At 36.8% G+C, this 22,294-nt stretch overlaps 1 protein-coding gene across 12 annotated transcripts in view; it reads right to left on the bottom strand.

Moving 5' to 3' along the window:
• The window catches only part of BMAL2 (basic helix-loop-helix ARNT like 2), a 42,603-nt gene that overhangs the window by 5,302 nt on the left and 15,007 nt on the right, over positions 1-22,294 (bottom strand). For 4 of the 12 annotated variants that reach the window (XM_074587644.1, XM_074587654.1, XM_074587665.1 and 1 more), the window contains 12 exons: positions 21,601-21,639; positions 18,814-18,971; positions 17,016-17,095; positions 16,147-16,239; positions 13,844-13,961; positions 12,877-13,020; positions 10,914-11,154; positions 9,850-9,956; positions 9,105-9,255; positions 7,827-7,882; positions 6,918-7,023; positions 215-302 (listed from right to left, as the gene is read on the bottom strand). In XM_074587644.1, the coding sequence (XP_074443745.1) occupies positions 215-302; positions 6,918-7,023; positions 7,827-7,882; positions 9,105-9,255; positions 9,850-9,956; positions 10,914-11,154; positions 12,877-13,020; positions 13,844-13,961; positions 16,147-16,239; positions 17,016-17,095; positions 18,814-18,971; positions 21,601-21,639 (1,381 nt within the window). The other 8 variants (XR_012587069.1, XR_012587072.1, XR_012587070.1 and 5 more) reach the window with 8 other exon arrangements.

Raw genomic sequence — 22,294 nt, 5'->3', positions numbered from 1 at the left:
TTAAGGCTTGATCTGATGGCCCCATAAATGAGGTCGGAACTTCCGCTGCTGTCACATCTCTCAAAAGACTTTCATAGCTGCCAGGTAGTTGGCAATACCTTACACATTCTCTCACAAAAACATAGGACAGGGTAATTTGGTTGGAACATAGGCTTTGAGGTACCTGACGTTAGCCTTTTACTCTTAGATTTTTACAGGCAGGTGACATACTTACATTGCTACAGTTTACAGTTAAAGCTGGAGAAGGTGACTTTCTCAAGAGATGTGATGGACTTAACTCCCCAGATGGTGAAGAGTGCAACCTAAAATTGTACATGTTTAGTTGATTTACCAAGTCACATTGATCATAAACTGAAAAATAGCCTATTTTGTGTTGCAGAACCCACCAGACCTCCCCAGTGATGAAGCACGAACCAGCTAATCTGAGACAATGTTGTCTTCAATTCTCCTAAAGATTCTAAATTCTCCTGCTCCAAGTTTTGATAGCACAAAAAGCAGAAGAGATCAATAAGGCACTGGGTCATAATTACTTGAGCACATTTTTATTTTTCTGCTGAATCACCAGCACTGACAGACCAAAGAGTAACAGGTTTCAGAATTATGCACACTGGGACAAATAGGTACAATTCAAATACATATAGAATACAGACAACATAAGGAAGTTCTCCTAAATGGTGGAGGGAAAACAACACATCCTTCTAATGCTCCCTCCACTATTATTTTGTTATACCTGTCTCTCCATGTTTTCATAAAATTCCAACTAAAAGTAAAGACTGCTTGTTTGTTACCAGAATTCTTTTGAGGTACCGCACGTCCTCCCTCACCAAACACGCCAGATATGAAACTAACAGTGAAAATGTCATACCAGGGCCCTTTGGACAGCTTGCTCCCATCTCCCCCTGCTCTTCCTGACTCCCAAAGCACAAAGCTATAGAAGAACTGGGGCACTCTGGATGCTTCTGCTTCCATCACTTACTCAGACCCAAAATGTGATAAGGGATTGGAGGAAAGATAGAAAATAAGTGAATAAACAGCCTTTCTTGAATAAGTTGAGTTATTTGTGTGGAATATTCGTTATTAGTTCCCTACTTTCCAATATCCAATGCATCATTTGAAAAGCAGTACTGCCATTTCCAAAAGCTGGGACAGAAATTCCAGACTGAATAGATTTATAGCATTTCTATAACTTAAATGCTTATTAATCAGGTGCTAATTCAATTCAGATATGCTTGTAAATAGAGCTGTAGGTATAGTCCTGAATTTTTTAAAAAATACTTGGTGATGCCTGATGCACAGCTGGAGAACCATCTGTGTCTTACCGATATTAAAAAAATGCAGAGAGCAGACTGAGGTAGTAAATGCTCTCATCCGGTTGGATAAAGCGTGTAGTCACAAAGGTACTTGATGAAAAACAGCTGGTGTTAGGCTCTGTTGATCACTCTTGTCTTATTTTTACTGCGTCAGTGCGTGCAAGATAGTAGCTTGATTTCATACAAAAGAAAAATGAACGAATAGTATGAAGTTCTACTCTTCGGCTGGAAAAAATACAGCATTGTTCCTAGCAACAACTCTGGAAAAACTGAGCTACATCTGGGTGCAAGCAACTACATCAAGACATCTCCAGAAATATTCAGTCATTACTGATGAGGCCTTAAATGGCCAACTGCATTTGTGAACACCTCTTCCTCTTATAGAGACAAAACCTAGTTATTTTCACCCAAGATGTGGGTGTAGGCTGTAGGATGAATATGATGCCAAAGATCCCAGCTACACAGTGCAACTGCTCCCTTCCATAGCTGGCTTCTTTTCAGAACTGCACTTTCTTCGGACACGGAGTTTACCTTATTCTGCATGACTTTTCTCTTAACCTTTTCTTTCATCTGCATAGCAACTTCTTGGGCTATTAGTTTCAGCACAAGTTTATTTCTCAATTTCCAGTGTCCACGGACAACTACTAAGATCACTGAAACAAACACACTTGCACAAGACTAAATGTGGCTGATGAAGCCGTCACGCAAAACATTTTTCCTTCCAAAATGTTGCGACATTCAGTCTGTTAGCTGAGAAATGAGATAACTGTTCCCAAAGAAAGCAACATAATGCTGTTTCATTTAATAAACAGCGTTCAAGATGTGAACATAACTGGGAAAAACACCAAGTTCAATCAATGACTTGAAGAATAAGACTACCTGATGCAGCTTCTTGAAGCATGTGCTGATCACTGCCAGTACTTCCACAAATATTTGTCCTGGAAAGTTGTTGTTTGAATCCAGAACTTGAATCCAGTTCCAGTTCCAGTCTCCTAGCAGCCTCACTTTTTAAATTAGAAGCATGTCTGAACTATCACTGTGATCTTCCTGAAAAGATGTTTTGGTAAATCAAACAAACTGGGGCAAACATCCTGTTGCCTTAAACTGCTGCTCCATAAAGGAATAAAGCCACGCTTTCATTACCTGATGAAATCAAGGCATCTCCAAAATGAATCTCTGACAGATATGGAGTTATGCATTATGAGCTTCAAGCTTACAATAGGCAGACAAACAGAAAGAAAATTATGCCAGTGTTAGTACTATGGAAGCTGAACTTTTTGATAAATAAGCTCAATTTCTGTAAGGTCTGTAGTGGACTAGAAAACTCCATTCTTCTTTTGGGATCAGGAAGTTTATGAAATAATAGACATTCCTCTGAAATATCCCTCAGTCATACCTGCCTCAACTGTACAGCTGAATTCCATTTAAACAGAGTAAAAAAAAAAAAAATAAACCCACTCTTACAAAAAAGATTCCCCCAAATTAATTCAGTACCATAATCTCCTCTCCAAATTCCACAATTCTGTCTGTTGTAATGGATTCTTCTGTTTCCTAAGATTAAAACAGATAGACTTTGCTCTTTTGCAACCTGCTGAGCTGTCACACAACAGGAGTAATGGTTTGGTTTGATCTTCATACAAGACTTACAAAATTTCCCTCTGTTGCTTAGGAAGATACTGCTCCTGAAACTGTTGCCTCTGTAGCAATATGAAGAGAAAGAGCATTGTTTGCGGTTCTTAAAAACACAAATACCAGAACTTTCAAGGGATAGCTTTGAAGAAAACTTTCCCAGGAATGCATTCATTCTTTCATCATTCAGCAAGTTTGTTATTCATTTACTTCATAAAACTGGTTTCCTTAAGCTGATGACATGTATGCTCACATGGATGAGTATTTTCAGCAAAGTTCAGGTGATCTCAATCAAGAACATCACACAGCTGACTGAAGTGCCTAGAACAGAGTCAAATTAAGCTCTTGGGTCATGCCTGGATATTAACTGTTCAGAGATGAGAACGTTTGCCAACTTAATTCAGTCTTCAGAAGGATATAATAAAAAGTGATTCTCCTTCCCTCTATTGATGGTACTGATCATCAGACTTAAACAACGGTATTACCAAAATGTAACATGCCATCTTCGCTGTTAAGGATATCACGGAATCTTCAGAGTTGGAAGGGACCTCTAGAGATCATCTAGTCCAACTCCCCTGCTAGAGCAGGATTGCCTAAAGCACATCCCTCAGGGCTGCATCCAGGCGGGTCTTGAAAATCTCCAGAGAAGGGGACTCCACAGCCTCCCTGGGCAGCCTGTTCCAGTGCTCTGTCACCCTCACCGTAAAGAAGTTTTTCCGTGTATTTGAACGGAGCTTCCTATGTTCTAGCTTGTGCCCGTTGCCCCTTGTCCTGTCGCTGGGAACCACTGAAAAGAGCCTGGCTCCGTCCTCCTTAAACCCACCCTTTAGATACTTGTAAACATTAATCAGGTCCCCCCTCAACCTTCTCTTCTCCAGGCTAAAGAGTCCCAGCTCTTTCAGCCTTTCCTCATAAGGGAGGTGCTCCAGTCCCATAATCATCTTGGCTGCCCTTCGCTGGACTCGCTCCAGTAGTTCCCTGTCCCTCTTGAACTGGGGAGCCCAAAACTGGACACAGTACTCCAGTTGTGGCCTCACCAGTGCAGAGTAGAGGGGAAGAATGACCTCCCTCGACCTACTGGCCACAGTCTTCCCTATGCAGCCCAGGATGCCATTGGCCTTCTTGGCGACAAGGGCACACTGCTGGCTCATGGATAATTTGCTGTCTACCAGGACCCCCAGGTCCTTCTCCTCAGAGCTGCTTCCCAGCATGTCCGCCCCTAACATATACTGGTGTTTGGCATTCTTCCTTCCCAGGTGCAGGACCCTACACTTGCTTTTGTTGAACCTCATTAGGTTCCTCTCTGCCCAGCTCTCCAGCCTGTCCAGGTCACGCTGGATGGCAGCATGGCCCTCTGGAGTGTCGGCCACCCCTCCCAGCTTGGTATCATCAGCAAACTTGCTGAGGATACACTCTGTCCCCTCATCTAGGTCATTAATGAATATATTGAACAAAATTGGTCCAAGTATTGACCCCTGAGGGACACCACTCGTTACAGGCCTCCAACTGGACTCTGTGCCGCTGATCACAACCCTCTGAGTTCTGTCACTCAGCCAGCTCTCGATCCACCTCACTGTCACCTCGTCTAGCCCATACTTCCTCAGCTTCCTAATGAGGATGTTACGGGAGACAGTGTCAAAAGCCTTGCTAAGGTCAAGGTAGATGACATCTACGGCTCTCCCCTCATCCAGCCAATCCGTTATAACATCATAGAAAGCTATCAGATTGGTCAGGCATGATTTGCCCTTGGTAAATCCATGCTGACCACTTCCAATAACTTCCTGTTCCTCTATGTGTTTGGAGACGACATCCAGAATGAGTCGCTCCATTACCTTCCCAGGGACAGAGGTGAGACTAACCGGCCTGTAGTTCCCTGGGTCCTCCTTCTTGCCTTTTTTGAAGATTGGAGTGATGTTAGCCTTCCTCCAGTCCTCAGGCACCTCTCCTGTTCCCCATGACTTTTCAAAGACGATGGAGAGTGGTCTAGCGATAACATCTGCCAGCTCTCTCAGCACTCGCGGGTGCATCCCGTCAGGGCCCATGGATTTATGAATGTCCAGCTTGGCCAAGTGGTCTCTGACCTGGTCCTCCTCAACTAAGGGAAAATCTTCCTCTCTCCAGACCTTCCCCCTTGCCTCCAGGGTATGGGATGCGTGAGGGACGGCTTTATCAGTGAAGACCGAAGAAAAGAAGGCATTCAGTAACTCTGCCTTCTCTGTGTCTTCCACCACTAGGGCACCCGTTTCATTCATCAGTGGACCTATATTTTCCCTAGTTTTCCTTTTTCTGTTGATATACTGGAAAAATCTCTTCTTGTTGTCTTTAACTGCAGTGGCCAAGCTGAGTTCTGATTGAGCTTTGGCCCTTCTAATCTTCCCCCTGCATAGCTTTGTTATATCTTGATAATCCTCATAAGTTTCTAAGCCACTTTTCCAGAGAATGTAAGCCTTCCTTTTTTTCCTGAGGTCCAGCCAAAGCTCTCTATTTAGCCAGGCTGGCCTTCTTCCCCGTCGGCTCATCTTTCGGGACATGGGGATGGCCTTCTCCTGTGCTTCTTCTTCAGTCCTTTTTTCTTGCCAGTGCTTTTCGTCCTCCTTGCTGGATAATCCCAGCAACGTGACAACATGCAGAGGTTGTTAAATCAAATATGATTTAATTTTTTTTTTTTAAAGTAGCAATCTTTTCATCCCATCACAACTAAAGTGTTTATTCTTTTCGTCCTTTCATTGAAAATGAACGATTCCCTGTGCAATTTGCCTATCTTAGTAAAGAGGTGAGAATTCATTCTTGGAAGGCGATTCCAAAATACTGGAAATAGAGTAAGAAACATCTACCACTGTCACCCATCACACTCTTAGGCTCTGACCACAGTTTTTACTGGTTCAGAAAATTAAATACTGCCTTCTGATGAAGAGAAAGCAGAGAAGACAACCATATTGCAAAGCATATTGCAAAGAGATAATATGTAATCCTGGACTTCAGCATGGATTTATGAAGGGCGGGGCGGGGAGGGGGGGGGGAAAATCACACTTAAGCAAGCTACCAGCCTTCAACAAGGAAGTGACTAGCTTGGAGGATGAGGAGATAGCATTGGATGTTATTCACTTCGACTTTAACAAAGCTTTTCACACTGTTTCCCCATAACATCCTCACAGACAAGCTGATGACTCAGACTACTACTGAAACAGCGGAAGCTGACTATGCTATGGCGTTGTACGTACAGATTGGAGGACAAGATGCTGGAGTGCAGCCGTGCAGAAAGTATAAGTAAATCAAGCACCACTGTGGGTGCACAACACAAAAAATACATATCTTCACATTAAAATTATGTTTCTTCCTTTCAAGTTCCTTAGCTATGCTGTGTACCTGCTAAAACTACTAAGTTTTAAAACGGTCAATCTTTAATTAACAATTTGAATCTTTTACGGATTCCCATTTGGAATGACGCAGCAAATTTTTTTTTTAATCTGTGGCTGGGTATTGGGAAGGAATTGTGCTATGACTTTAGTCTACATTCAGGATAATCAGGAAAGGGACAAGACAGGCTACAAAATTGCTCCGCTGGGGACTGTTTCAAGGAAAGTTTTCCTAGCGGAGTGATGCTATCAGAAAAATATAAACACTAGTCACAAACAACTGAGTTTCCATTCCCAAATGGTTTATCTACCTATTTCAACATCATGTGAAGAAGCTGCATTACAGTAATGCTTTTGAAGTCATAGTTAAATTATACTTTTATTAACAGAGGAAATAGCATGCCCAGAACAAAACTATTTATCAACACCAGTGATGTGTTCTGTCATGCATGAGATTAACATTAGGTTATAATTGTCAGCTCATAACGCCACTACTCAAGCTAAAAATATTTTATACATATAACACAATAAAAATTAAGCTTGAACAACCTCCACATAATCACGTGTAACTCTTCTCTATCTTTACTTAAAAGCCTAATGTATGATGTCAAGCGTTTATTACCTTTGCAATTCTAATATTTCATTTGCAATTTCGGTTCCTATACTTCCAGCACCAAGAACTGTTCCAGAGGACATTCCAGGTACGCTTAAAGACTGTTTTGCAGCATCTACAGTTAAAAAAAACAAAATAAAACCTTAAGTTTGTAGCAGTTTCATTATGCAGCAAGGAACAATCACCTCAAGGATTAATTTTAAAGCAGTTTTTGTTCTATATCTCTAATTTTCAGAAATTAAATTCCTTAACACTAACGCAAGAGGGGCAGTGTTGTCTCATTTGAAATATAAAGGTGATTAATACATTTGTGAAAATTGCTGCTATCCAGTAATGAAATGAGCTTTAATCACTACCACCTCCGTTCTCTCTCACAGACAATGCAAGGCACATGAGAAAAAACACTCTTGGATTTTTCACAAACTGAAATCAGTTATTAAACCCAACAATTTCAAAAGCAAAAATAAAAAAAACAACTTATAGCAAGATGACAAAACAGCATGTAGAAATCAGAATCTATGCGTAACAGAAATATATTAACAAAATATTTATCAATATCAGTATCACCCTAAATTCTATTGGTAAACTCAGACAGTACACTTGCATTTCTTCAGAAAACCAGGCAAAATATGAAGAGGGTCTGTGACAGAAGCATAATATCCTATCTACCAAAATCGTAGCGATAGCAGAAGCTGCTAGAAGGAAAACACATACTATAAGCCCTTCTGATCACAGTTATGTGAATAATATGAATCAGGATGCCATAACTAGAAATTGTCACAAGACTTATCTTTAAAAAAAATCAATCCTTCCTTGCACAACAACCTAGAATAAAAAAATTCCTGGACTGAATAAATCTAAATGCGTAATGATTGATCAAGAGATGCACCTATGATGCCTGTAAGAAGCAACACTTGCCTTCTGCCGGCTGGGAACCGTGGGGGACCTGTTCTTCAGCTGACTCGTTATGACCTCTGAGATTTAAATAAAATAAATAAATAAATAAATAAATAAATAAAACCCAGCAAGTTTTCCAAAGGCAAAACCCAGCATATTTATGTTTGATTTCAATAATACTTTACACAGAGTAGAAACTACCATCCTCAAACCAGTAAAAAAAAAAAAAAGATACTCCTCACATGTTTCAGTGTTCAATCCTCTGTACTGTTGTTTCTGATGCACTGGGTGAAATATTAATTTCCACTTATTTTCCAAAATAAAGAAGAAAGGCCAATATAGTTGTCTGTGTTCCATGATAAGGGAACACGGCTACTATTTTTGCTCCTAGGAGGGAGACCAGTTAATCAGAAACAACTGCTGTAAGGACAGGTCAGTGGCTACCTTCTGCCAGCAGCTGCTGCCTACCTTCCCTCCTCTAGACAGCTGCAGATGCCCAGATCTCCAGGGCAGGCAAAAGCGGCCTTTGGCTGTTGGGCAGCATATACCATCTTAACTGCTCTTCTCTGTCTTCTTGAGGAAAAAAGGATATGGGCAGAACAGGTGGGTGATGTTGACTGAAGATATGAACCTGTTACAGAATGGGTAAAAGGCCCCCTTGACAACTTGGTTTCATGGAAATAAAATCCCCTCTGTCCCCCTCTCAAAACCCCAGTCATTGGCAAAGATCCTCAGCATCATTGGTACAATCCAAATTATGGCCCATTGCAAGGCACAGAGAACAAAAAAGAAGAATTAAAAATAAAGAACGAAGAATTTAGGCTCCTTCCTTGCAATCAATTTGGAGGGTACCTTTTTGTCCTGCCTTACATTTCTACAATCTATCAATTATGCTTCTCAACATTCTGACATATGGTAGGTAGGGTAGCACTTAAAATTGGGGCAGCTGATACATGCAGTCTTGTAAAGCTCAGAGGGAAAAGTAAAACTAATTTCACATTTCCATTTATTTGTATCTACTTTTCTTAAACAAACCCCTTCCCTTCTTCCTTTAATAAAGAAACTCTTTCACCTTATTTTTTCTACTGGAAACAGCAATTTTCAGGGTTAAATACACAACTTAAGCCTGAAATAAAAATAACTGGTAAACGCAAAAAAAAAAAGTGTTCTTCCAGGTCACTCAACTAGTTTTTGTGCAGTGTTGATATTTTCTAGTCATGTTCTTCTTAAATAGTTTGCTTTCTGTTAATGGTAATTAAGACAAAAATAACATGGGAATTCATATAATGAATTACTTACAATACCACAGTGTTGTTTGATACGATGTACTCCAGTTCTTTGGTCCACGGATTCATGAAACTAAACCACTGACTCTTTAAAGTAACAAAAGTCCCATCCTTTGCTCTAAATTTGTAGGAATTTGTAAATACTTTTTCTTTATTCTGCAACACTAAATAAGAAAAGAAAGTTGTAATCACCATATTTATACTTAGAAAGATAAAGTTAAAAAAAAAAAAGAAATCTGTTTTATAGCATCATAAAACCAGAATGTTTTTGATGGCCAGAAATACAAATTAAATGCCAGAAGAACTGACAGTACAGGACCCCTGTTAAAAATCAAACTACAGTTTCATTAATGTTATCAATCTTAAATTAAAGCCCGAGTACTCAGTAAACCACTACTAGGGAGACACCTGACTTGGTGAACTTTCATAATCAGTGTCTTTAATTACATGATTAGGCACATTTGATCTCCAGGACTCCTTTGTCATTCTTATAAACAATTGAAGCAGGGGGTTGAAAGAAGCACTAACATTATTCCCTTGCAATTAAAGCACTGCACCAAGATCCAAGACAACAGATGTTTCTCCCTGCTTTTATTACAAGCTTTATGCGGGTATCTCTTAATGCAGACATAGAAAAGGACAATGCTAAGATTATTTAATTTTATTAATTCTCAGCTTCTAGTTTTTTTATTTGTACTGTTTTCACACAACAGTTACATGTAGTTATACGTAGTCTGAGAGGACCAATTACTTTGTACCTTCTTTATGTTTTTCAGCCAGATGATTGTGATCATCTTGATGGCAGTACTCGTAACAAGAAGTTCCTAGAAGCTCTTGTGGCAGATACCCTAAAATTGCTGTTGCACTGTTAGAAATAAAAACATGAACTACAGCGGACTCAAACAATCGCAAAGCTTGTTTTCTTCAGTATCAGATAAAACAGAAAAATTAATATTTAAAGAAACAGATGCTCGTGTTCATGTTTGGGAAAAAGATACAGCATAAGTATAGCTCTAAAACAACTGGAAATATTATTCACTGCAAATTATCCATTTGCAATGAATGGCAATTCAAAGACAAAGTTTAAATGTGCAAAAGACAAAGACAGTGTTTAAACGTGCAAACCACATGTACACACAAAATATTCATGATCGTTAGGTCTTCCCCATTAGCCAATCAGAGTACTGGTCATACATAATGAGTCATTCAAAATATTTTGTAGCTGAATTTTGCTCTGCCTCTTTAAGGAATAGGTTTAAACTGATACGTTTAGATGAAAGACAAGACGATTGAAAGCAATAAAAAGCTTCCAGTGACAATAATGAAATTAAAAATGAAAAGTGGTAACTCAGTCTATACAATAAATAAAAGTCTGCTTTAGAAAGTTCAGAAGATAGGAGCATTGCTTTCACTTCTAATGAAACAATTTGGTACCTCATTGAGACATAATGTATGTGTTCCAAATAGTAAGATTTTAAGAAGTTGTAGTTGTTGGTTAAGTGTTTATTACTTAAGTCATATGCATAGCTATGAAGCTCTAACTTGAGATTTTTCTTTATGAATAAGTACATCCGTGCATTTTATGACATATCTTGCTAGCTCATCTTTTCCTATAGAATACACTTACATTTATACAGTACGTTTTATGTTTGACAAAAAAACAAAGCCCAAGTACTGACAGATTCAGAATGAACTGCTTCCTGCGTACAGCACCTAGAAATTCTATCCTGCTTGAGAAATTACAGTTCTGACAGAAAGTATTAGAAAATTTAACTAGTGGTGCTATTTTCATTTTCTTTTCATTAAAGAACAAAATGCTTACCGCTGATCTACGTAAACAAATTTTCCATCCATGGCAAATCGTGTAACAAATTCTGTTGCTTTGACTTTTATCTCTCCACTCTTTTGTGGAACAATATAAGGGTGTAACCTCCCAATTGCAACAAGACAGTTAAAATTACTATTGTCCTTTTCTACATCATTTTCTTCTTCTACTCCCACCTCATTAGGAGGCCAGTTCTTCATATAACCAGTACAGTGAATGGTGCAGTATCTTCTGTGATCTAATAAAAAGAAATGAAATAAGAAGCAGTTACGGTTCAAAAAGTAAACTGAATTACTTTTTTTAACTCTGTTTACCATCAGACCAGCAACTATATTTTATGCTTACCTACAACAACTGTACAAGACTATAGATAATTTTACAGAGTATTTTTTAGTTAATTTTGTACTGCTTATTTTGGCTTACTTGGAGAGAGTGCTTCTAACGCTATGTAAGATTTGGGAAGATAAGTTTTAAGTGTCGGCAGTTCAAACACAGTTTAACAGAAAAAAACCAACAGTCTGGTAACACACAAATCACTTTTTTTTTTTTTAATATAGTTTCATATGTATTGTAAATTAAAATAAACTAGAGAGGCACTCTGTAGATTCCAAATCAATTTACCTTTTGTGAACACAATGATCTTAACATATGCTTACTGCAATTGCTAAAAGAATCAGTCAAGAGAACAACCCAAAGAAACCTAGCTTATTTTCTTATTTATCTTAGGCTTCTAATTCTCTAATTTTCTGTGAACACAAATATTTAAAAAGTCTTAAAGTACAGCGTACACTGTAATTTATTTCTATGGCTGGTAGACTCTTTGCTGCCTATATAACATGCAAACACTCACATACGCATCAAGGCACAGAGATGACATTGTGTGTCCTACGGTAACTATCTTTCAAAAAAATTGACAAAGTATTCTTGATATCTGTATTCTGAACAAATTACGCTTTACATAGAATTGACTGCATTAATCCTACCAACTATGGAATACACAACTGTAAAATGAAAAACTGAGTTACCCTACTCTGACTTTGTCACAGTTTCTCAGATTATCAAGGTGCCTTCCCTCAATACTACTCTCCCGGGAGACATTTATACAAGTTAAATTCTTATCTCACCAAGTTAGCCAGCACATACGTCAAGTGAGACTGAATTCTATTTCCTTAGACTGACAGACCTATTTTACAATTTACTATTGTATGGTATATCTCAACAATAACAGGTTCTATTGGAAAACAAAAGCAAGAGGATTTTTTCAGGGTTAAACAATTTCAGCACGCGTTTGCAAAAATCAATACTAATGCATTAAATAAAAGCTGGAAATTACATTTTTAAAAAGATCCATTCACTTAAAACTTGACAAGAGTATACTGCTGCACACGCATACCAAAATAGGAACTAAATTAAAGTTATCGGAAAAATGAATGGAACTAACACGGATAAGTTAACTTTACTAGTAAAAACAAAAAAAAAAAAAAAAAGGAAAATTCATACTTTCTAAGTACAGACAACACAAAAAAGTAAATAAAACAAAAAGTTGGTTTACTTGCTTTTTTTCCTTCAAAACAGTAGGTTTTGCAGGCCTTATTCACAGTTATCTTCAAGACATATGCTACTTAGTTTCATTCTTCTGATCTGCTCCAGTGCTTTCAAAAATTTCCCTTAGATTTCTAAAATTTGACTACGACAGACAATGCACTCCTAAACAGCCACTGTAACTCAGGATCCTCCCTCCCTCTTTTACAGAAGTGAGTAGGGAGCAGAAAGAGTACAATTAGACTGTTTTTCAAAATTAGACTGTTTTTCAAAACGTGTCGCTAGTACATATTTACACTTCTCTACAGCTACTTTGTAAAGTCAGTGATAACTACAAGGGTTACACTACTGACTTGTAACGTAAACACACCAAGTTTCAAGACAGAAAGCCCCCGCTTCATCTACACTGTTTGAATACCTTTCTTCTTTGGGTTGGGCAAGCACTCCTTTTCTTCTTTGACTGTGGTCCTACTACATTTTATCCGACAGAAGAAGGAACGTCGAGCACCAGAATTCAGTCGAGCTGGTCCAGCTTGAAAATCTGTGTGTACTTGCAAGCCAGCTTACAAAAATTTAGTAAAGTAGTTAAAAAAACAAAATCCAACAATAAAACTTCAGAATACAAGGCCTTTTCTTCATTTTAGCTTCCAGTACATTCTGCTTACTCTTTAGTTGCCTAAATTTTGTCCTTGCAATTAAAAATGAAAAAAGTCTAGTAACTTAAATAGGGCAAAGGATACGTGACTGTCACACAGATTCTAGAACTAGAAAGAACTACCAAACTATTCTTAAACCCCTCTTGATATTTTGAATGGTATTTTAATAAATATGCTTTAAACTTTCAAATTCTATTTGTTGCAAGGAAGAACTGCAAAGATGCTTATAAAAGCCAGCTGTAAAATAGTGACTAGCTGCACAGTACATAACATTTTCCACATTAGAAAGAACTGTAAACAAAATAAGATTTGGTTGAATTAGGATTGACACTTAGCATTTTCAGAGAAGACAGTGATTCTTGATATTGTAGTATTTTATCCCATGTTCGACTACATCAGGTCTTTTGTATTGACAAGACCTATCAAATACAAGAAAAAAAAGTAGTATGCCTGGTAGGAAGAATGTCAGACCACATCTTGGTAAGTATTTAACAATGCAAGTTTCAGTCATTATTATTATTATCTAAAATAAATTATTTTCTGGGCTAGCTTTTAAACTGTAAGTGCATTCTAAGCAGCAGATAAGCATTCAAATATGTTTGGTTCATAGAAATTATATATATTATATGTACATCCATGCACATGCAAACACATGACTATGTCATGCATAATAAGTAAATTTATTAACCTCTCTTTAAAAAAGTCTGAGCACATCCAAATATGACTTACTTTTCCCATCCACGAGCTTCTCCCTAGGAGAAATATCCGAAGAAGAAAGTTGCTCCTTAACTTTTGCAACATCTTTTGGATGCAAGTAATCAAACAAACTTTGTCCAATTAAACTGGCCTATTTAAAAAAAAACAAAAAAACAAAACAACACCAAAACTCAACAGATGTAAGAACCATATGATTTTAGAATAGGACCCCATACATATTACTTATCTCAGAAAAACAACTTTCTACACCATTAAAAAAAAAAAAAAGGTCAAATATTTTGATCCACGTTTAATTTGCCATTGTTTAATATTATTTTTATAAAAACAGGGTAGTAAAAACATAATTTGTTATTCCCCCTTTGCAAAATAGCAGATTTATTTGGATATTAAAAAACAGTTCTGTAAAACCAAATGTTTTGTTTATGTACATAATATGATTCCTGATCCTAGCCAAGTACGTTTACACAAAATAACTCCACTCACAGACTACTGTGGGGGGGAGGTAGGGAAATAGGAAGAAATATTCATGCTACCTAATGAATGAGCTTTAATTTGGCTGGACGAACTGGCACCACTCAGCCAACAGCTGTCTGGAAGTAGGGATCAGCTTACTTCAGCACTCCTTTGTAGGGGATATTTACAGGAATCTCTCTATTTACAGGAATCCCTTCAACTTGCTGACTCTGCTGATGCCGAGTAACTGGTTGGCTGCACTACTGTAGGCAGCACTACTTTCTTTTGAAACAGGAAGGAATTATCAGAATTGGGCTAGGTTTTTTTGGGTTTTTTTTCCATTGCTTACCTTCACCACAGCAGGTCAAATCAATGGGTAGGAAGGAGCTGTGCTGACAAACAGTATTCTAGATGCAAACCGCAACTCAGTTTGGACCCATGCTACTTGCTACTTATCACTGCATACATAAAGGGGAGCACTTTTCTGATAAACCAGAGTCAGAAATGCATTTAATGAAAAGCTTCTTAGAAAGCAGGACAAACATACAGCCGCTTTCATTTGCCCAGTCCACATCTAACCCTAACGCAAAGGGAAAGTGCTACTGAGAAGGCTAACAGCAGCCTTGTTAAAATACATAAGTGTAACAGATTAGGCAGCAGAATGGGATTCATAACCTAGAATGATTCGCAAATAAGCTAATAAATGCATGGGTTGTCAGTCATGTTCTCTGAATCTCTTTGGCTGGAATAGCAAAGAACTTATGGGTCTGCAAGTAGGTATGTCTGATGCGAGACACTCCAAAAGGTACTTTTTAGTCATTGAGTAAATTTAATGTAGAAGTGGTGGTGTTTTTTTTAAAAAAAATCTGCTTTATGTCTGTTCCCATAAGATGATTCACTTCACTTTAATTTAAAAAGATATCGGTTTTAAATACAAAAAAAATAAAAATCTATAAAACAAGGTCCTGATTGGTTACCCTTAAATTTTGAAGAGAATTAACATAGCACAAATGGTTTCAAAGTTATAGAAGTAGACAGATGGAAGCACTAACTGTTTTAGCCTCTGTTGTTGGAACAGAAGTCATAGATACGTAGAATCACAGAATGGTTTGGGTTGGAAGGGACCTTAAAGATCATCTAGCTCCAATCCCCAGCCATGGGCAGGGACACCTCCCACTAGACCAGGCTGCTCAAAGCCCCATCCAGCCTGGCCTTGAACACTTCCAGGGATGGGTCATTCACAACTACTCTGGGCAACCTGTTCCAACACGAACAAGTTATCATGCCTTGATTATTTGTGATAATTGTCCATGATGTTAAATATCAACTAATGGAACGTACTTACATTTTTCATATTTCTCTTATCCTATAAACTAACTCACACTGTATCAGTTTCCTTCAAGTTAAGGGTATACACATGGACAGTTATTGTGGATGAGGTGTTACGTAGTGCATCTGAGCCTCAAGGCATTACAAGGAAAGCTTTCATTAACTTCCACTGCTGAAAAACTAATTTTCCTTGGCCTAAAAAAAACCTCAAAATCACTTCATTATTTAAAAGAAATTCTCTTGGAGATAGAAATTAGGACATCTTCAAATTATCCCTTCCTCTCAGACTAGCAGTTTTCTTCTGGATATCAGTTGAAATCTGGTGCTATTACTCAGGTCAGGAACACTGACTGTACTTGCAAATATTTTGTTCCAGGATATTCAGCCTTACTCTGAAGGAGGTTAAATCAAAGAAATTCCAAGAAATGATACACGAGGACTGTTTTTTAGTAACATACAATAAAATGGAAAAGTTTCAAAATTTCCAAGAAAATGCAAGGTAAAAGCATACCAAGAAACTCAGTTATAACCACCTGATCATAATTAAGTATTTTGCAAACTGATTCTGAGACAAACAGAATTTTTCCTCTGTTGCATCCAACCACAAATAGGAATCCATCTGCAGCCTGAAAATATAAAGATACTGTCTTTAAAAACATACAATTAAAATACACAATGAATATCGATGACTGCAAGGAAGCAACTTTTAAACCTCATTTTTAAAAATTAAAAAAGTTATACATCACAACAAAAAGCAATTAAGATTACAAGGACCAAATCAGACCTTCAACTACAGACAGCTAAAGTTTCTTAAACACAGCTTTGGGAAAAGAGGTGTCCACCTGCAAAACAGCTTAACTTGGGAGTCATCTTACAGATCTTGGTGAAGTCTGTTAATGCAGCAAAGGAAAAAGAAAATAGTTGCACACGAGAAAGGGTAAACGGGTGTGGGTATATCATGAAGTACAAAAACGAGAAGAAAGAAGAAAGATTTTCTTTCAGGTATTATTTCTGCACCTTTTTCAAAGCAGATTTTAAAAAATTAAATGAAGGAGAGCAAACAGTTGCAAGCATATTTATGCGTAATTAAAAGCATTCTCTATACTTGCATGCAGACTTCAATACCAACATAAAAAAATTTAGGTATTAAATACACAGATTATATAGAGATTTATTATCCCTTTAAGGGCTGCTGTCTGCCATGCTCACAAATCATCTTCTGTATCCCTTTATGAAAAAGCCTGTATAGTGTAACGCATTTATAAACCAGTACTTATCAAGTACATCAAAGCACTTGCTTGAAGAAAAAGCTGGCAAAAAAAGCACTCCTCCAACTAAAAATTCAAGTTAATGACAGGCTTTAATGAGGACATCATTTACCTGAGAGTTTCCTTCCACTTACCCTAAGGATTAACTGTCGGAGCTCATCATCCTTTAAAAATGATGGTTTATACCGGACTTCTGTATAGGAGCTAGTGGAACCTGGAAAATACATTATTTGTAGACATAATGTCAAAAGTTACATTTTAAATTTACTTTTGACAGACTTATACAGACAAACTTGCAAAGTTTTCTTTGCAACCACAAGAGCTGAATAAAAAAAAATTAAATTCTAAAAATATTAAAAATAAAAAACCTCATATATATACGCTGGTAATGAATATGGGCACACAACCAGTTTTTCTTGCCCTTTATTTAGCATAAAACAAGGAAACTTCTGTTCAGATATCTTTAATGTACTGCTAGAGAAATAGTATTATGAGAACTGAATTTTCTAGAAACATCTCATTGGCCTATTTCAGAATCCTTAACATTTGCTGTATCGGAATCATTCCAACATTATCAATTGTCGTGAATAATGCTTCACTAGTACTATATATCCAACAATCCAAAAAACACTGTTGTAGTTAAATTGAATGTCTCACTAAGTGTAATGAGACTGACTGACTACATTTACTGGTCTAGCACCCATGGCAAGTACTCTAAAATAATTTTTAGCCATTACAAGCATTTCCACAACTTCTTCTAGATTTAATTTTTTTAGGTAAATAGCAGTTGACCTTTCCAACAAATTTCAGCATTCACTATCATTCCACATAGTATCTCATATTTTCTTAAGATACATATGATAACTGTGCTTACAGTTGACCAAATTATTATTCTGAAACATTGCTGCCAAGAATCCTTAAATCTTGTGTGCTGATAGACCGTGCAATATGCAACTTGTATTTGGATATAATTTTTTTTAGGAAAAAAAATCCCAAAATGTAGCAATAGCAAAAGGAGAGGAAAGACTATACCCTGGTTTGATCCTGACACTAAACCATTCACTGAGATCCATGATTAATTTTGCAAGCTGACTGAGGATATCAACTTTTGTAACTCCTTTTCTTGGTACTCTCTAACATTTCATGGTGTTTAAGACTTTGATTACATTAAAGTCACGAACCACTCTGTTAAGCATGTTTTCTCTTGAAACATTCCTTTTGACTACTGTTCTTGCAGGCAAAAAAAAGTTTGAAAAATGATTATGTCCAAATATAATTTTTTCTTTAATTTTATGCAACTGTTTTTTGTTTTATGAAGTTACACTGTAAAAGACTTAACCTACCACTGAAGTGAGTTCTTTGTGCTCCCTACCAGTGCAACCATTTACATCAGTTTCTTTAGGTAAGTATTTTTTTAATGGTCTTTTTCCATGATGTTGTAAATTTCAAAGGCACCAGATAAACATGAAATTCCAATACAGAGGCAAAGGGCTGATGCAATCACAAACATGGGAATAACAAACAGGAGTATGAAGAACATTTGCTTCTCTATTAGCACTATAGCTAGAAAGTATGATGGCAAGTGGAGAGATCACAGAACACACTTTTAATTTGTGGGTTGGAAAATAATGAAAGACAGACTTGCTTGATCGCTGTAATTTTAAAAAAGAATCGAGGAGTGACTTAATTGCAAGGCATACCCTTAGCAGACAGAACATATCAGACACTGAAAGGTGGGTTTTTTTCTGCTATACTAAGCAAAAAAGAAGAAATAAAGTTCCGGAAGTTACAAACACATAAGAACAGACTCGAAACTGAATTCTGCAAGGAAATGTAAAATAAATGACCTTTGATTTATTTAACATCAAAGAAGGTACACAGTATAACTCCCAATAGAACAAGGACTTTCAGGATTAGTTTCCTAAAACCCACCTTTTAAAGATTTTAAGTGTTGCACAGCCATCCGTAACACTGTTAGCTTGTCTAGCTTTCGTGCCATGGGATTGCACTGAGGTATCATAGCAGACAATTCCTCTATCAAATTATTCATTTTGTCTCTTCTTCGTTTCTCTGTTTGACTGTGAGCCTCTCTAAGAAGAAAAATTATTTTAAGAAAGATGTAGAACACGTGATTTAACCCATAATATTCATCAATTCAATTTTGGTTCCAAAATTGAACATATCACACAAACTACTACTGCACTGAAACAGTTTTCTGTCACTACTTGTATTTGAGAATTGAATTGGATTCACTTGAACAAAACAGAAACAGTCACAATAATGATGTGAAATATCGAGGGGAAAAAATATCTCGAGCAACAACTTGATTATATGTGGCAGGAACAAGAGGCTATGAAGACTTATAAAAGTTAAATTCTTCTTGTGACCCTGGATGTCCAAGTGAGTATCTTGACACCTTATTGTATACCAGAGAACTTTTGATGTCATTAGTAATCACTTGAAGACATTTCTGCTCCCCGACTCTATCTCTACCTGGCCTGTGTAACTATGATGGGGTATTCATTCCACTACTTTTTTTTTTTTTTTCACTTGCTAAAGCAACTGTGAACTCTGTTTTATGCAAACTCACAACAATCTGAGATGAGCCATGCCTTGTTATTATCTCGTTGCCTTAGAAATTACTCTGATGGAAGGCAGACACAAACACAAGCATTTATTCATAGCACAGCACAAGCAATAGACAACGCACTTACATGTGCTTATAACAGATGTAGTGGAAACTGAGAGAAAAAGCTATGCCTAATTTCACCAGAAGTATTTCAGAAAGTTTCCTCCTTCGTTCACCTGATAAGGTGGTAGAAAGGATTTCAGCCTCTGTGCATACCTTGTGTATCAGGTTTCACCTCTTGGTAAGCCTCTGTCCAAGAACTCAACCACAGAAAGAGAGCTTCTCTTATTGGGCAGTTTTCATCAGAAAACACCTTCTAAGGCACATGACAGTGCACATCACAAATATGTTTGTATCTCAGGTCACTTTTTCTTTAATCCTTTCTAGTGGAGTATGTTAGCTTTTCTAGCTCCCCTCTAACATCGTCAACAGATCACAAAAAATTTAATTCTATTCCCTTCTTACCCAGAAGACAAGCTAGCCACTCAGTTAAAATGAAGATTATTTTCCCTTCTGATTGAGACCAGACACAGTGGTAGTTAACCAAACTGAGGGACAATGTGTTTTGGTTAACTATCTCCAAAACTCTTCCTCTTAGGCATACTGTAACAAGAAAGCATTAAAGGTAATAACGTTAACTACATCTGCCCTATTGAGAAACAACAAACTACAGTTTTAAAATCCTCTATTATTTTTTCACAAAAATAAATCCACCCTCCACACAAATAATTCTGGGTCATTCATCCAAACAATTAGCTTTTCTCTCTCTAAAGCTTCTTCTAAAATTTAATTTTATCAGTTATTCAGGTTCAAACAACTTATCCTTCATGTCAGGTAGGAACAGCCAAGTAATATATTCTGTATGTTCCTTGAACCGTAAACCTCAGGAAGACAGATACAAACATTTGGGGAAGGAGAACAGTCTTCGACATCTCTAAGAGTCAATGACAAGTAACAGAAACGTGAATGGGTAGATGCAGAAACTGAGGTGTGACTGGATAATTCAAAAAGCCTGCTGTTACATTGCCCAGTTACAAAGGGGAAGGGAGAAAATAAAGTTCTCCAATAAGCTTGCGAAAAGCAACATTGGAGGGAGATAACTTTTAAGCAAACCTTCAAAGTGTCTTATAACTATGTTTTTTCCTCCAACTAATGAACTAAAACTTAAGGAAAAAAAATTAACAATACAACATGAAAGTTATTAAAGCAATGCACAAAACAGAATGTTATATAGCAATTTGGGATACTCAGTAAAGAAAAATGAATTTTGGAGTTAACAAAAAAACCTGTAAATATATTTTTGAACATTTCCATTTCTTCTGTTTAATTTAAATTGCAAGAACACTTCATAATTATTAGTTGGCATACTGTATAAATAATGCTTTTGACAGCAGAGTGGATTTTGTATTTCTGCTTTGACATCTCTGCTCACATAACGAATGAAAGACACTTCTATTTTTAAAACAACTTTATGAAACAGCTCTAGTTTTACTAAGTGGCCTGTCTACAGTTTAAAGTATTTGTTTGGATGAATCATGACTGCATTCAGTCACACAGCATTTCAAATTTCAAAAATGATTTATGTGAATTTCCATTTGGATTCAGGTAAGATGTGCACTCAAAGTGCAATGGCAAACTTGAATAATTCCGTACACAAAAAAACTTGTTCTAGAACAAGAATTCATTGTCATGCTTTAGCTGAATACATTTTCATGTTGGATATATTTTAAATACCTCCAATGCAGACAAATCTAGAAAAAACAATTCTCAAATTCATACAAATTGAGGATTAGCTCCTCCCTTTACACACAACTTGAATGTACTGCATTTAATTCTCACCTTGAAAATTTTAACCTCAGGTTTTTGCTAAACCATCTGAGACATCCTGTAACACAACTTGCACTAAAATTAGTAGAGAAATAAAATCCTCAAGGAGCCTCTAAAAAATTACTATACATTTAGGGGAGAAAAAGGAAAAGTTTACTGTTCAATATTTGATAGTTCCAATAAACGTTACCCCCAAACTCATATTTTACTATTGTGAATCCTAGTATTTACTAGCAAAATGTACTTTTATTGCAAATTAGTACCTGAAATCTTTTATTTTAACTTGTTCTTCATCTTCACTCCTAGAGAAAACAAGAGAGAGTTTTACATTGCACATTTAATACTAGGCACTTCTTTCCTCCCATGAATTCAAGAAGAAAATGCACAAACCCACAAAAATTCCTAATACAAAAATGATCTAGCAAGTGATGCATAACAGAAAGAGACAAAAGCATAACTTCCAACATTCATATTTATGTGAACATATTATGGGAATATTTCATAATTATGGGGCTATTTCTCCCCTGGAGCAAACAAAATCAACAAAACATTCAAATGACTTAAGTCCAGGCTTTTTGCCTTTTTTTTTTTTATCATTTAAAAGAGACTTCATCAATTCATGTTTTTATTTCCAAAATCTTATTGTCAAAAGATGAAAATAACAATCCTAGCCTAGAGTGGCCCTAAAATACACTTTAATTGTTCATGGTCAGAAAAAGTAAAAATTAAGTATTTTCCTATACCATACAGCAATGATTGGAAAGCCTATGTAATAAAATTGTAAACGAAAGACAGTCATAGTGCCTGTATTACAACAAATACTTGGTAGCAGGAAAATATAGATGATGATTCAAACAAGGGCAATGATCTTTTTCATCTCTAAGATTACTGTATTCTTCACCACCATCTATTAAGAATTTCAGAATGTGGCCTAATAGGTATCTTGCCAATTCAGTA

Source organism: Larus michahellis, chromosome 1 (genome assembly GCF_964199755.1).
Source record: "Larus michahellis chromosome 1, bLarMic1.1, whole genome shotgun sequence".
In the NCBI taxonomy this organism is placed as follows: domain Eukaryota; kingdom Metazoa; phylum Chordata; class Aves; order Charadriiformes; family Laridae; genus Larus; species Larus michahellis.
This window is presented reverse-complemented; position numbering and strand designations above follow the sequence as displayed.